The sequence below is a fragment of the Lepidothrix coronata genome, unplaced genomic scaffold (genome assembly GCF_001604755.1).
Source record: "Lepidothrix coronata isolate B3197 unplaced genomic scaffold, Lepidothrix_coronata-1.0 Scaffold24, whole genome shotgun sequence".
In the NCBI taxonomy this organism is placed as follows: domain Eukaryota; kingdom Metazoa; phylum Chordata; class Aves; order Passeriformes; family Pipridae; genus Lepidothrix; species Lepidothrix coronata.
In genome coordinates this window covers 6,365,203-6,381,192 of record NW_016690204.1, presented here as the reverse complement: position 1 = coordinate 6,381,192, position 15,990 = coordinate 6,365,203, and the positions used below count along the sequence as shown (strand labels likewise).

The 15,990-nt window shown below is 38.7% G+C and overlaps 1 protein-coding gene across 6 annotated transcripts in view; it reads right to left on the bottom strand.

Annotated features, from left to right (window-relative positions):
• Positions 1-1,175: 1,175 nt before the first annotated feature.
• Positions 1,176-15,990, bottom strand: part of CLEC16A (C-type lectin domain family 16 member A) — a 63,548-nt gene continuing 48,733 nt past the window's right edge. For 3 of the 6 annotated variants that reach the window (XM_017808939.1, XM_017808940.1, XM_017808944.1), the window contains 2 exons: positions 12,055-12,174; positions 1,176-8,020 (listed from right to left, as the gene is read on the bottom strand). In XM_017808939.1, coding sequence (XP_017664428.1) covers positions 7,680-8,020; positions 12,055-12,174 — 461 coding nt within the window. In that variant the 3' untranslated portion in view covers positions 1,176-7,679. Of the gene's footprint in view, positions 8,021-12,054; positions 12,179-15,990 lie in introns of all 6 variants that reach the window. The other 3 variants (XM_017808941.1, XM_017808942.1, XM_017808943.1) reach the window with 2 other exon arrangements.

Here is a 15,990-nt window from a genome sequence, read left to right as displayed (position 1 = left end):
TTCCTTGACACAGAAACAAAGTTTAAGTGTCAAAGCATGAAGATACCCATCTCCAAATGCAGTATCTTTACTTAAACAGGAGTTATTTTCATAAAGACATATGTATTGGCAGAGTTTCACTTTTGTATTTATAGAGAAGCTGTGGATTTACCTATTACAGGACTGTTCAAGCTGCTGCACTTACATATTCATGGGGGCTATTACAGCACTGCATTTCTGTCCAGCTCATTTTCAACCCAGTCACCATGAGGAGTGGGTTGCAGGCTGTGCTTTCATTCCATCTCTGATCATCAGTGATGCAGGGCAAGATGCTGAACCTGACTCAATGTCTGAGTCTGGAAAGACTTTGTGCAAAAACACAGGAAAAATGACAACACAAAAGGCCGAAAAAGTTCTGAAGCGTCAGGATACGGAACCACAAACCAGGTTCAAACTTGAAGGAAGGGAAGGAAGGGAACTTCCTGCCCACAAATTATAAAACTGGCATCCTTAAAGCAGTGTCACTGGCACAATTTAGAAAGTTCAAATGCCAGGAGCAGATTTAAACTCATTTTCCACTATACACCATACTTTAATACTTGCATCTTGTAGTAAACCCCAGTGTTGTCTCTTACCTCTGATACCTTCCTTGCTTATTTCAACGTACAATGTAACCAAATTTCTTCCTCAAGACGCTTCTGGAGCAAAGATTAGTTTGAGAAATAACATTTCACGAGGAATGTATATTGACTGTAACTAATTCCTACTGATGGAGACGCTAATTAACAATAATCTAATTAATAACTTGGTTGGGTTTAATCCATATAGTGAGCTGGCAACATACACCAGAGAAAAGAGGCAGAGAGGGCAAGAAGAAATCACACACAACAGGCACTTTCAAAGTGGTTCACAGATATTTTAGATGTTGCCCAGCCATCCTTAACCTTTGGGCTCATCTACTTTCCATCTCCCTCCAGGCTTCTTTTCTGCTCCCTCTCATGCAGTGTCTGTCCTGCACACACAATGCAAATTACTTTGGCTATTCCAGTTTTCAGCTCAAAGATTAAAATCCCCCCCCCTTCACACATGCACAACATTCTTCTAACAAACACAAGATTCTGCAAATTTTGCCTTTCACTGTTATTGAATGTCCTCGAGCATCAAATGCAGCAAGAGAGCATGAAAGGGAAAGAAAGTTTCCTTAGTAACACCATTTTTATTGCCAAGTTCCATTTACAAAGAAAGGTCCATTCTTCATCCTCGTCCAGGTTTTCAACAGCCACGACACATGACCAATGCCAGCAAATACAGACTCAGCTGTAGAAATCTGGATTTCAGAAACATACACAACATTTTCTGATTCCACTCCCTTTCCAGACACTTATTTACATTCTTCTTTAAATTAACATAAGATATTGTCACATTTACTCCAACTGTCTAACATAACTTATATTAAATAATTAATACTTATTGCCTGTAGAAAGACGTTTCAGAATTCAGTTCACCCCATTTTTGGGCTTTTTTCCCTGTAAATGTAAGTGCATGTTCAGGACTTGGTTTTTTTTCTTACATGAAGTACATTTCAGACACAACTTTATTGAAACATATTTCACAGGAGGACAGTCCATGTTCATGAAATGTTTTATGTAGTGTTTAAATCCCACGTACATTCATTCTCCTAGAAAAATACATTTCTCCCTCTTTGCACTTAAAACAATCAAACTTACAAAACAGCCCAAAATGAAATAAAAAGTTTGCTACAGAAATATCAACAGAGCTATTCACAAGTGGAGATGCCTAAAGTTATCTTCTGAAGTTTATAATGCTTCCAGCAGGTTCCCTAGAACTGTGACAATGTGTTATTCAGTGCTATCCCTGGGCAAAACAAAGCTCCTAGAAATTCTAATAAGTCTATAAATTTGCACACTTGAATCTATTTTCAATATTTTTAAAAATTATCCTCATGTTCATTGTAAATATTTCTGCCACAGTCTCTAAACACAAAACCCCAGACCCTCCCATCTCCTCCTATATACAGTTATCAGACTGCAATTACTGTGTGTGTTAAACTCAGTTTAGTAAAAGCACCCATAACCAAAAGTAATGGGGAACAAGATAAAAAGTCTAGTGTATCTTCAGATTATGGTCTTAAAAGACTCCTGTGAACACTATACACTAATCTGAACCTTAACTCTAACTTCTGTTATCAAGTATTGTTAGTCATTACCTGCTTAAGCCCTCTTTTAAAAGAAATGCACTCCACACATTTTTTTATGACAAGACAGTCCCAACAATGACTCAAGTTTTTCCTTTTCTTATTAAGAACCAATGAATTCAAGTTAGCAAAACAATAAACCAGATACCACCACAGTGCACATTTATTAGACAACCAAAAGTTAGCTTTACATTTATAATACATTAATAAACACAAAATATACATTTTATAACACCTTGCAAAAGAAATCAAATCCGAGCAACGCGCAAATCTAAAAACGGTGGGAGATCAAAATAGGGAAAATTCTGTACAAATGTAATATAAAAATATGTATGTTTCCATATGAAAGAACCTTCTGTTTGAGACTCAGCCAAGAACTGCATCTCCTATGTCTTTGTTGCTGCTCAAAAAATCCTGAGCAGCAGGAAAACCCCCCCAAGCACTCCCCCCTCCCAGCCCCTACAAACATCCCACCCTAGCAAGCCCTGCTTGGACCACGATCTGCTTTTCAGAATCCACTAGGAGACAGCAAGAGTTATTATATTTGTTTCTAATTCATGCTGCAAATGCTGGGAAAGGTCATGAGCAACAGAGCAGGCCAGCACAGCAGAACTACTCCAAAGGTTTCTAGATAATAGAAGAGCAGTGCCCAGTTAGTGGTACCCCAGGGATGGTTAGTGGGATATCCCAGTGACATACCAAAAAACTCTTTCAAGAAGAATGACAGTAGCAGTTAGGAAGAGAATTTTCAACATATATTTAGATGGCTAACATTAGGCTGTCTGGAAGTAGGAGACTCATCAAGGAGACTCATTATCTTCAGAGGCAAAAGCCCTCAACCTCCCTGCCCCCAGCTGGTGTCTCTGCAAACCTCTCATTTGCACTAAACCCCTCACTTTGTGCTTTTAAAAGCAACTCCCCGTTCAACTTTAGCTGGGTAGTGGAGACACGGTCAGAATTTTCAGGCTGGTGGGGCTTTTTGACCACTACAACCTTGACCATTCCTGAGGCTGTTCTGGAGTTCCCTGGAATGTGCAGTGGAGAGTGACCGGTCACACCAGGGCACTGACAGCACCACGTGAATAAAGTGTTTACTTTTATGAAGTGGCTTCCTACTCTCACACACACAGTTTGACCTGCTTGTCTGATACATTACCTATGTCTTCAAGCATATTTAAGTTCATTTTACTGCTACTGAAGCGACACTCAATTACAGGGCAATTATTGAATTCCTGGATTGCTTAATCACCCCAAGCCACTTTCAGTAAGTGGAAATTACAGTCACTCACACCTTACTGCTTAATTAGAAAATAAAATCACAGTAATTTCGATCCTGAAGATCATAAATTTTGCCAAGAACGAACTATTTCAACTATTGTTTCTCAAATTCTACAAACCAAAATACTTCAAATCCAGAAAGGAACATTATTTCCCCCTGTATTCTCTATTGGGTAAAGCTCTTATACGAATCACTTGACATTGATTTAAACTCTGAATACTCAGATCTGTATCTGAGCCTTAAATTCTGGATCTGAAAGAAGAATTTTTTTTTTAAATGTCACATACCAGTCTGTCCTTTAACAACAATACTGCAAAAGAATACATGAACTCTGGAAGATATGCCCAATTTTTCCTCACCAAGTAACTGCAAGTAAAATTCCAGCTGTGGTGTAAAGAGAAGAACACTGAGGAGCTTCTTCAATAGGTGTAATTTTATATATTTCTTTTTTTTTAAGCTCAGCTTAATTTAAGGAAGTGTAGTCAGAATTTAGTTTATCATGATTAGCAGTGGAGAATACAAATGAGCTCAGCTCTTACAGTGCATATAAATCATGACTTCACAGACAAAATATAGCTTTTTGTAGTAATATATGTGACCACATTTCTAATGGATTTGGTTTAATACACACAGCTTGTGAAACGAAGTGCAGGAAGCTTAACCTCTGGTTTTGTTCTATATCAAAGAATTTCAGCAAAACAATTAGTTTCCACACCCAAGCTTCACACTGCAAGCATTACTTCCATGGTGAAGCAGATACCAGAACTGGTGCTTCCTCCCTCCCTTTCCTCACCAAATTACCAAGTGTCTGCTGCCACTACTCCCTTCACAAATGCAAAGCTCAAGTCTGGGTCACTACTGTACACTGGGTGACAAAAAAGCAAAGGGCACCAGCGAGAAGCAGTGGAGGCAACACATGGTTCTGTTAAAAAAGTAATAGCTTGATAAAATTTAATAAAATAAGACACACAGACCATAAAATAGCAAAGTAACATTCATTATGTCCTGGCTTTTTTGGCTTCTCAAAAGGAAGGAATTTTCAACAGAATTGTGTTATGTGAAGAGGCATAGCCCCAGCAAACACACATTGAGAATTTAGCATATCTCCAGAATTTTGGTATTTTGCTCTGGAATATTGTTATATTTAGAGTGATTCTATTTCCCTCTGCAGTATTGCACTGAAAGAATGGAGCTTTTAAATGACTACTTGTTTAGCTGCTGCTCTCACCTGCAGTTTGGTATTTGGGTTTGGTTAGAGAGTGATGTTATTCAAATGAACTTTTTTTTTTTTAAGAAAAAAAATTACATTTGTGGTTGATGTGCTAGTGCCTTCCTGGTTGAGTCTCCTTTTTACAGTGAAAGGAGGGCAAGGAAATAGCCTAAGGAAACAGATTCTGATGAGTGAGAGATAGATATGATACTCTTCAAGGAACTGTAGATGAGTATTATACTTGCAGAGCTTAAAAATGGCTGGTGGTAGATTATTTTGGCATCTCCAGTTTCTACATTCTGAAGTCTCCTAATGCAGCACAAAGCACAGAAAATTGTATACACACATGCCTTAATATCAGAAGCAAAGTCAAAAATCAATTGCTTCTGTGGCAGAACCATCCAGACGCAGCTGAAGTGTAACACCCCAGCATCGGTAAAGCTGGTGCAGCCAGACCTTTCCTGCTGTAATTCCATCTCTGCAGAGAGCTTTTGATAGAACTGTTAGAAGATATCCCACCTATCCCTCAACCAGCAAGGCTCTGCCAGCAGCAGACTAGACAGCAGACCTAGGCTTCTATTTTCCTAATAACAGTATCCACCTCAGTCATTTCCTCTGAAGTTCTCAGCAGACAACTGGTCATGAGATTTAAAAGTCACTCAAAGGCAATGAAAGCACAAAGTCAGCTTTCTATCCCTTTGTCCCATTTCTTGTGCAGTGTGGCTCAAGGGTGAGACTATGAATACCCATCAAAGAGACTCCTAGTGCATGGCTCTGATCTTCCTAGAACTGAATTTGAAAGGAGATAAATAAAGATCAAGGTTTTCCTGTCTAAAAGCAATTCTATTTAAGGGAACTCATTCTGCACAGTGGCATTTTGTGTAATCTAGGTCAAGAGTCTAAATAAAATGCTTTCAAATTAAGGCATTTTTTTATAATGATCTTCAGAATATTACTGGAGCTACAGTGCAATGCTGCAAAATCCTAGAGGAAGTCTAGATTGCGATCAGTTCAGCTAATAATTTATGTGGTCCTAGTGCCCAAATTGCTGATGTCTAGACTTGTTCAGGTACATGGTCACTACCTGCAACAGTGACTGCATGAGTGCAAACTCACCCTAAGCATGTGACAAACAAACCCAAAAAGTAAGCCCTTACTCCAGCCATGCCAAATTCTCATCCAACATGCACAGCTGTGCTGAGGACACTCAACTCTCAGAATTCATTTAGAGTTGGGGCCACTCTGGAATGCTCAGAATTATCAGTTAATTCAATTTGAGATGAAGTAGAAGTCAGAGGAAAATAGAAATCAACAAAACTGCATGCAAAAGTTAATAAGGGGAGGAGAAAAATTACTGGCATTCAGTAGCAGACACCTTGTATACATGGTTGGGAAAGGTTAAGTTATTATGTGAAGGAGAAGATGGGAAAAGTGAAAAAAGTTATACTTGTGGATTAGTCAATCTCATATATAAATATAACATTGAAAATCATTCCAAGTATTCCATATGACAGCCAGGAAGAGGTACAATAAACGACTGGGAAGTAGGTAAAAACTTTTCAGATTCACCCCTTTGATAAGAAATCAATAGTAGTGGAGACAGAATGAGGAAAAAGATTGCACTGATGACTGAAATCAATAGCAGTAAACAGCAGACTTCCTTCTTTGAGAGCCAGAAAGCACTTGAGTATGAACAGACCCACAGTGACAATCTGCTCATTTTACATTAATTTAAATTAACATACTTGGAAATTGATGAAAAATCTTAAATTCCATTCACGTTAAACTACGTATCAAATCAGCAGAGAACATTCCAGACTTTATTCAATACTTTTCCACTGCTTTCTGTCAACTTGGTGTCAGGATCTAGGAAGCAAAGCATGCCAAGCACAAACTCAGAATCACAGTTATGTAGCAATGTTGTTTAACTGGGATACCATCCCAGATAGGAAAAAAAATTACACAATCCCTTTCTTTTTTTGTTTCAGACTTGCAAAGGAATTCAGTTAGATATGGTGACCTTCTTCCTATATGACTATGAAAAATTTGAAAACTCTCTTTGGAGTAAAACTGCTTCTGTCTGCTTCTTGAAGTTGTCTTTCAGTAGCAAGCATACCACCATCCCTCAGAGGTGTAGCAATCTAACTGTCAGAAGCAAACAAGCAATATCTTAAAATGTTTCACATTCCTCTGTAGATGGCTAAGCAAAGACTAAAGTAGTCTCCAAAATCCCTTAGGTTAATTTGAATAAGCATTTGTCATTAACTTCAGACTTTTACCTTCTAGAAAATTGTATCTTGCTTTGAATCAAACCTTGAAATAAATATTTCAGATGGAAAAAACAATACTGAAGTCTGGAGCCCTATGAAGACAACACTGAAAGTGGCCAAGCCTGCTGGTATCATGCAGACCTCCAAAAGATGAACAAGATCAGGATTAAAAAACAAAACCAACCAACCAAAAACCAACCGAAAAAATCCCAAAACCCCTCCTCCCCCCAAAAAACCCAAACCAAACACCAAACTGAAAAACACACCCTAACTCAAAAGGAAATTTTGCCTCTGTACTACAATAAATCATTTTTTCTGGTCAATGGCATGTCTCCAGTTTGAGAGACGTAATAATATAGCATCATGAAGCTGGGTATCCAAAAATTTCTTCTCTCCCTCATAATACTGTAGACCTTTTACAATTAATTAGTTCCTGTTAGAAAGACAGTAGGTCCTCTGAAACACTTTCATGTTGTTGTATAACAGAAACTGGTAGGAAAGAACCAGTCCAGATTCAAAAGTTTGTTTTTTTCCCTTTTCTCCAGTTTAGATATGCTGAGTATCCAATGTTTCCTCTAAAAGCTGCTGACATTCTCACTCACCAGTGGGCCCCTTGTGGACCCCACGGCCTCTCAGGCCTCAAGAAGTATCTGCACTCCCAGAGAAAAAACAGTTCAGAATTTGGTTGCGTTTTCTTCACTGTTTATTACAGTCTGCATGTTGGCTTTAGTCAGAACATTCTTCCTCAACCTCCTTTACCTTGCAAACTTCATCTTCAGACTGCAAAGAGGGCTGAGGAATGCAGGGGAATGTCCGGATGCTGTGGGGATCCACCGGAGGCACCAGGGTCAGCGACTCCACGCTCAGTGTATCCGTGTTGTCATCTGTAATTAGGGATATTGTGGGCTGCTGGGCAGGAATCAGGCTGGGAGACAGGTTTGCTGTTTCTATGTCACTGGTTTTCCCAGCATTTCTGCTGGACTTTGAGACAGCTGAAGGAGTTTCATCAGTCAACATCGTCTGACCGGAAATGGCCGTCTGAGGATGCTCTGGAGCTGAAGGGTCATCTAATAAAAGAAAACACCAGGAATAATCAATATTCAATTTAGTACGTACATTAAGCCAAACAATATACTATTATTCATGAGTGTTCAAGAATAATTGGGTGAGAAATGCAGTTCTGTGAAGCACTATGCTTACACATTCACTTTCTAGTAATTAGAAATAAAACAAGATATTATGGAGGCATAACCTAAAATGCCAGCAAGATTCTGTTCAAAACCAGACAATTTTAGACATTTAGTATTAGAATATGCAGCAATATTAGAAATATTCCTAGAGAGAGGAAACTGAGGGGAAGAATAAGGAAACCTCTCCAGTATTTAGTACCCACTAAAATGAACAGCTACCCCATGCCAGGAAGATCTTTAGAAATAAAAGAGAAACCAAAAAAGAACCACTGTATAGCTAGCTCTCCCAAAAGGTGGCTTGTTTCTTACAAAAATTTGGAAGTCATTCTCTCAATTCATTCTCCAGATTCACATTGAAGTGACACCTCAACCACAGAAAGCAGAACTATGGAAGCACAGGAGGGAGGATAATGTGCTTACTGCAACTGAAAGGTGCTGCAAAATAGGCCTGGTTTATACAGGCTCGTGTCATAGGATTTTTTAGTCCTCCTAAGCATGGAGCATACAACACAAAATTGAGAATAAGCATAACATACCACAGAAAACTGATATGCTACTACACCTTCCCACACTATGAAAACAACTCCAGCATTAACAACTATTTGTACTGTCCTTTTCCCCCTAAAAATCCAAGTGAACTATTCAGTAAACTGTTCATTTGGCTCAGGATGGAGAAGGATGGAGGGGATGAGATGATACAGCCTTACATGAGCAAGTATGCCCAGAAAAGTAATTTTTTTCTTTTTCTTTTCGGACCACAACAGTAGATGCCATTAAAGTAACAGGTATCCAGCTTCAAGACAGACCACTTTTAGAGCTTTTGTAAGAAACAGCATGTGTTCAAGTGTACAGGCATCTGCACAAAGTCTACAAGGCAATGTAGTGAATACAGAAGCTAAGAATTAGGTTCTGCTTTTAATACAGTGACCTTAAAAATATTTCCGTTTCAATATGATTCCAATTAATCCTGGAAAAGAACAGAAAGCATGAACATAAGAAAAAAAAAAAAAGAAGACAAACAAAGCTGAGAAAGGAATGGATATCAGGAAGGGATCAGTGGGATAACAGTAAGGTTATTGATTTTTTTTACCTTGCTGGAAAGATAAACCCAAACAATGGTGTATTCTCACTTCAGAAACCACTCAAATTTACTTTTTGTTGAATCGGTGGCTAAAGCTTCTCGCTTTAATAAAAACAAAATTTACAGACTGTAAAAAAGTCTCCTTTTAAATCAAAGGGACACGACTGGTTATTTTGGAAATATAAGGACAGATTCAAAGTAACTCTGCAGATTCTTTTCAGCTGTCAAGAAGCTTTAGGGAGAATGTAGCAACTGATAACAGAGGAAGTGATGCAAGACTTGCATGGAAAATGAACTGCTAAAACAATAAAATACAGCCTCAGTTCCCTGAATTCCAAGCTAAATGCTACCATTTCAGGATGCACAAAACAGTGAGTCTCTTTGTGGTGATTTTACTTTCTGAATTTATAAAATCTTAAAAGGATATCAAATGTTCTTTGCCAAGACTATTTTTTATTTTACCTCTACTATAATGTGAATATTCACCAAAATTCAGGATTCAGAAACTTGAGGCATTCTGGTAAATAAAGGATTCTCAATCAGTGGCATTCTGCTCAGGAATGTTATATACAGCACATCTCTACTGTGGTTCTGCTATTTCACTTCTGATTCTGCACTTCATTTCTTACATCATTCCTCCCCATTTCCCAATAAAATATCAATATATTTTCTCAATACTTTCATTTACTGAAATCATGAAAGACATACATGTTCTTTTGTTATGGTGTATTGTCCCCAAATCCTTCCACGTAGGTTCTAATCCTGAAGTGACTCCCTTCTTAATGTCACAAAGAGTATTTGAAAAAAGTGCCCATTAAAAAAAAAAGTATCTGGAGTTAACAAGCCCAAACTTTCCATACAGAAGTCTCAAAAAACATTCAGGAAAAAAAGATAAAAATATCAAAAAGAGCTCTCAAGCCCACAGGCTACTTGAGGTGTACACTTGGCTTGAAAATGCAGCTATAAACTTGTGTTAGCAGGTTTTTACCATGATTATCTCTCATATGTTTTGGATATAAGCCTAGAGGAGAATAATCCCAGACTACAGATGAAGGAATACAGAGATCCAGCATCTTGGAATGAAAATTTGGTATATGAGACATTATAAAGAAAAAAAACATCAGACAATCCTCATGATGGAAAAACTTTTTTAACTGAATACCTGGTTTCAGGACAATAATTACTAATGAGAAAATCTTTGAGGTTCAAAATTTCAAAGCCTTTTGAAGTCATGCTCAACTCAGAGAAGGATGTAAATAGATAAATATACATTTATGTATGATCTGAATTATGAAAGTCTCTGAAACTGGAATAAACAATTGGCAAAAAGATGTGCCCTGGGTGGAAAAAAACCCTAAAGAATGGGCTTACAGGAACATCTGTCTCTAGGTAGGTACCAAGACAGGTACACCAAGCTCTGGCTTCTAGAGACTTTTGTGTACCCAGTATGTTTACAGACTCATTTCTCTACCCATTATCTGGAATTTCTGCCAATACAGTGGCTTTCAGAAAAAACCTCAAACTCCTAACATTTGGTTCCAGTTTGACTTTTGGATAGAAGGAAAAAAAGTAATTGTAATTTTCACCTGGATAAAACCACTGATCATTAAGATACGCCCTACTCTTAAATATGAAAAAGTTATCATCTAATACTGGAGAACAACATTTCTATTTATCTCTTTCCAAGCAAGAGTGTTCTGGCAAAAAAATGCAAGCCAGTTCTGAAACAATACCAAGGAGAGTTCAGCCACTTTCTTCACACGGTTGTGATGTTGACATTTAGTTCTAACAAACCCCTCCCACGTACCTCCAAACTTAAGCACCATACAAGATTTGAAAACAGGGTGTCATTTTGCAAGTTTTGGGGTATTATTAGCTCTCTGTGGATCCAGTGGCTTCAACAGCCTTAGATGTTTTTCAGCACTTCTGTAATGCTACAGAGATTATCGTTATAGCAAAAAAATCCACACCAAATCACTCAATTTCTGTTATATTAACTTATGTTCAGAAGAATTATCAGTGAAAAAAGACAGACTAGAACAGAAAAAGGAAAGAATGAATATCATCTACAGAGAAGTGTTCTAATCTCTACAGCAACATAATATGAAACAATAATGAAAACATAAATTACCAGACATTAAGTGAAAAGATGCAAATTAAATCTATAAAGATGAAAAAGGGTGTTTACATAATATAAACAGAGTAAAGTATCTTGGTGCCATGACAGTAAAAAAAAGAAATTAATTAGATACAAGTTAAAGCAGGTTATATAAAAAAGCAGGTCATCTGAAGCGTATTTCCATCTTTTCTGCATGTGCTTCCCCTCCTCAGGTAATTAAACAGTCCATAAAGTCACCTGCCCAAGTTTGATGATCACAGAAGTATTAAGCTTGTGCCATCAGAGCCCAAGGGCAGTTGGCCATTCAGTTCTGCTGAATGCCTGTCCATGTTACCTGAGCTATAAACAGACTCCCTGCTGCCGGCCAAGTACCTGCATCGCTGTCCAGTCAGAGCCTGTGCTCACTCAGTGTCACTACAGCCAGAGCTGCCCTGTGCAAATGAAGACATGGCTGCTTTGAAGCTGGAGACTTGAGAGCACAATTTCCACCTTCGGCAACAGAGACAAGAGATGTGGGAGAAACCGCAGACAAGGCTTTCAGAAATGGCTCAACATTGCTTTACAATTCTCCCGAACCGAAATGCAGAGACAAAAACCACCATGCTTGCTTTCTTCAGCTTCCTACCTCACTGGCACTGGTGTCAGCATGGAAACCAAGTATGTTCTATTAACAAGTGTTATGGGCTCGTGAAAGCTTATGGAGGAACCTGCCTGAGTGGGTATTGCGGGAGTTTCTGCTGCAGCTGCTGCTCGAAGACCTAAACCCAGTGTCCGCCGTGACTGTCAGCCTCCGACAGACTAAACACCCGCCGGCGTCCTTTCCTGCCAGACCTTACTAGAGGAAAACACAGCGATATATCATACACAGGCTTTAACAGGGACACAGGGAAGGGAAACTGGAATGAAGACAAAGGATAAATGTTAGAGCAGCAACAAGAATAAGTGACAAGGACGCATCCGGAACTGCTGGTATCTTGGATACAATCTGACGCCGCACCAAGAGCTTTCCAAGTTTGGGAAATACTTCTGGAGCTGGAAGTATTCATTCTTTAGGAATACACGAGTTTAACTGAATTTAATTTTTGCTCCCCTCTCTGAAAAGGTTCATAATGCAGTTTTGGCTGTGCCTGGCAATACCAGCAGCACTTACACCAAGGAGGGACTGGCAGGCATTTATTTGCATTCCAATCTCCTCACATGCTTTAGAAATCTCAAGAGAAGTTATTTATCACAAGTTCTGGTGACACAGAATTATTCTCTTTTTCCCTGGCCATAAATTATATGAGGTGCAGTACTGTGCAGGTGACAACACTGCAGACCATTCAGCCCTACAATTCTATCATCTACATTATAATGAATTATAATGATTATAATAAAGCTAAACACAGTGTTTTAAAAGATAGCAGCAGTTCAGATGATGATGCTTGGTGCATAGAAAGTTCCTAGAAAAGAAACTTTCTAAGAACAAAAGTACTTCCTCAGCTAGTTGAAAAATTACTAGCATCATAGAACAGGAGATCAAACCACATTTACATCACTGATTATAGAGGGAAGAGACAGGGATGGTTTCAATAAGATGGGAGGCACTTCTCTTACAGGCTCTCCATGCTTCATAAATCACCCTCTCCTTGGAATAAAAATTTAATTTTACAGACTGGAATCCAATATGTTCTCTGCAACAAGGGACAGCTCTTAGTCTTATTTTAGGCCTTTTATCATCAATATCTGCCAGAAGTGTGAAATACACTGTAAGTGGCACAGAAGATCAGTGCCTTGTGAAGTCCTCAATATCCATTGCTCCAATGTAAACATTTTCTTAAGTACTGAAGCCAATTGCTTTTTAAAGTTAAGACAACTTAAACAGTAATAAAATACAGTGTAGATGACATTAACACATTTGTAATTCTGGAAGGCTGCTAACTTACAGTAAGAGAGCTTCTATATCTAATCTTTGACATATATAAAAATAAGCACTTAAAGGAGTGCTTGGTTCCAGCAAGGTTAGCCAAGATGTGACTGTATTCTAACCTCTGAAACTTGATGACTAAAATCTGCCTAGAAAGAAAACACTTCTACTTTATGCACAGCAACACTTCAAAAGGACACGTTCATTAAAAAAAATAAATAATGTAAATACAAAGAAAAAACCCAAAGCAACAGCAGCATTTGCAGAACCTGATACTGCCTCTTCTGTCATTAGGGATTCTGCTTTCTTTAAGGGGTGACTTCTGCCTTTCCAATTTTAAAGAACTGTGATCTTATAAGGGGCTAAGCTTAATTCCCAAATACCACAAAGATGGGAGCTACTAGGTTTTAAAATATCTGTGCCATAAAGCAGTGTGACAATTATTAGGTACGATAGCTGATAAAAATCATAAGAGTTTATTTTACTCATGACAAGGCAGTTAATGCAACACTGTGGGATTGCTTGATGCAGGTAAGGTGATACAAGTAAACTATTTTTACAAAACACCAAATTAACACTTTTTCCCTGTCATGCATTTTTGAAAGCTCTTTTGCTGTTTAACCTTTAACATATACTCTATACTGTAACATTGTTTTCTCTTAACTGACACACAATTGGTCTTTATTTTGTTCTCATCTATCACTGTTTTATGTTGAAGTTGGTATGTTCCAAATCTTATTTCCTGAAACAACTCTGCAAAGATTTACAAGTGCCATCTCAAATATATCAAACCCTGAACAGTTTAAATCAATAGCAACTGTCAACAGACAGTAGTTCAGGACACTATGATCACAAGTTTACAGTATAAAAAGCTCTGTGGTTTAAAATGTTGCTCTTAAGGAAGGTAGTTGAGGTAGTTTCCTTGAAGTCCACATGCTCATCTCCCCTTTATCTTGTCTGGCCTTCTTGACTGAAGTTCCTGAGCAGCTCAGCATGTTCTTCATGCTCAACAACTCCAGCAGTTGCCAGAACAAACAGGGGAGCAGGGAAGGAGGGAGGGACAGAGAGCTCATACATGTGCTTGTGTGAGTGTGTTTAAAATGGAATGGGAAATGAGACGGGAGATTCAAACGTGACAGATGGTGGCAGCATTCAAGTGCTACCTTGGGACACAAAACAGCTCTTGGGAACTGCTTGCTGCTCATCACCTACTTGTTATTTGCTCCTCTAAGGGGCCACTTCACATCATGCAAGCCTCTTCTGCTTACAGCCAAGTAAGGCAGGCTAGTTCCAACTGCCCTCAAATGGTTAAGGGAAAATCACTGTGTTTTGCATTGAAGTGGGTGAATACCAACAATTGTTCCCATATCCCAGCTGAGTGGTCAGTAAGACCTGATACAACACACAGTGATGACACTGTCACTTATTTCAGCAGAGTACTTCTCTGTTCACACAGAAGCCTATCTGGACATGCCAAAGGGATCATCTCTGTCATGACCGTGTTCCTGGCAAGTTTCCAGTACAGATCTCAATTACATATAAATGGTATAAAAGGGAGAACATTAATTACAAACTCGCAGTAAACCAGTCAAATCAGTGAATGCAGAAACATTGTTCCCAAGAATAGACACCAAAGATTAGCAAAAAGTGTCAACAGAGCTCCCTGGATTGGGGAAAACCTTCCCCATATCCCAACACCCAAAAGACCTAGAATTCTCTCTAGTCTATACTGAGGACCTTGAGACACCATCACCCCCTCAGCTACAGCAATTTAAAACTATTCATTATTGGCTGCAACTACACCAGCAGTTTGGTACAGACTTCTGAAGAATCATGCACACTTACTGCTTTGTTTGATTTTAGGAACAGTTTCTGTGCATTAATGACATTCCTTCACAAGGAAACCAAACTACAACATATGCTACAACTATTCACCAAATACACTTCAAATATTAATAGCAACGTATGCCTGAACTAATAACTGGTCCTTCAGACAATCTCATACATGGCAGAGATTCTTGGTCCTAAAGGTCAGGGTAAATATGGTCCATAGCAAAATCCCTGAGCCATCTCAGTACCACCTGTGCATTGTCCAACTGCAACAAACTACCTGCTCAGGCACCTACAGTCACTGTCTTCCTCTTTGTTACTGTCCCCTGAGCAGAACAAAACCAGGAGTTGAGCTCCAAAGTCATCCCTGCAGCAGGTTAGTGAAGCTGCTGACCCCAGACTGAAGGAGCTGATGCACATTCTCATAATTCACCTCCTCTGACTTTACTGAAGGTCATTGTCCTTATGGTGGTGGAGCACAGAACTATATCCTCACAGCTACATTTGTTAAATCATCTGCATCAGTGTGCCCAGATCCTGGGCAAAAAAATCAAACCTCACCCAAAGACTGTTTTCTTGCATGGCACGTGGCATTTTGTACACGCTTTATGATTAATTCACAGGGAAGGTCAAGGAGGGCAGTTCATGCAATGTAATCAGTATGTGCACACTGAAAACAGGCTTTTAAGAAAACCTTCCCTCTGTTTTTTGTTCTGTTCTGGTTTTTGTTTGTTTGTTTGTTTTTTTGGGGGGGTTGGTTGTTTGCTTTTGGGGAGGGTAGGGAAGAGTTTGTTTTGAGTTTTTGGTTATTGTTTTTATTTTTTTTTTTTTAAACAAAAACCAGCCTTCTGTCATCAGGTTTTTTAAACTGCAGGAAAAACAGAATTTTATGTTATACAAATGCCAACATA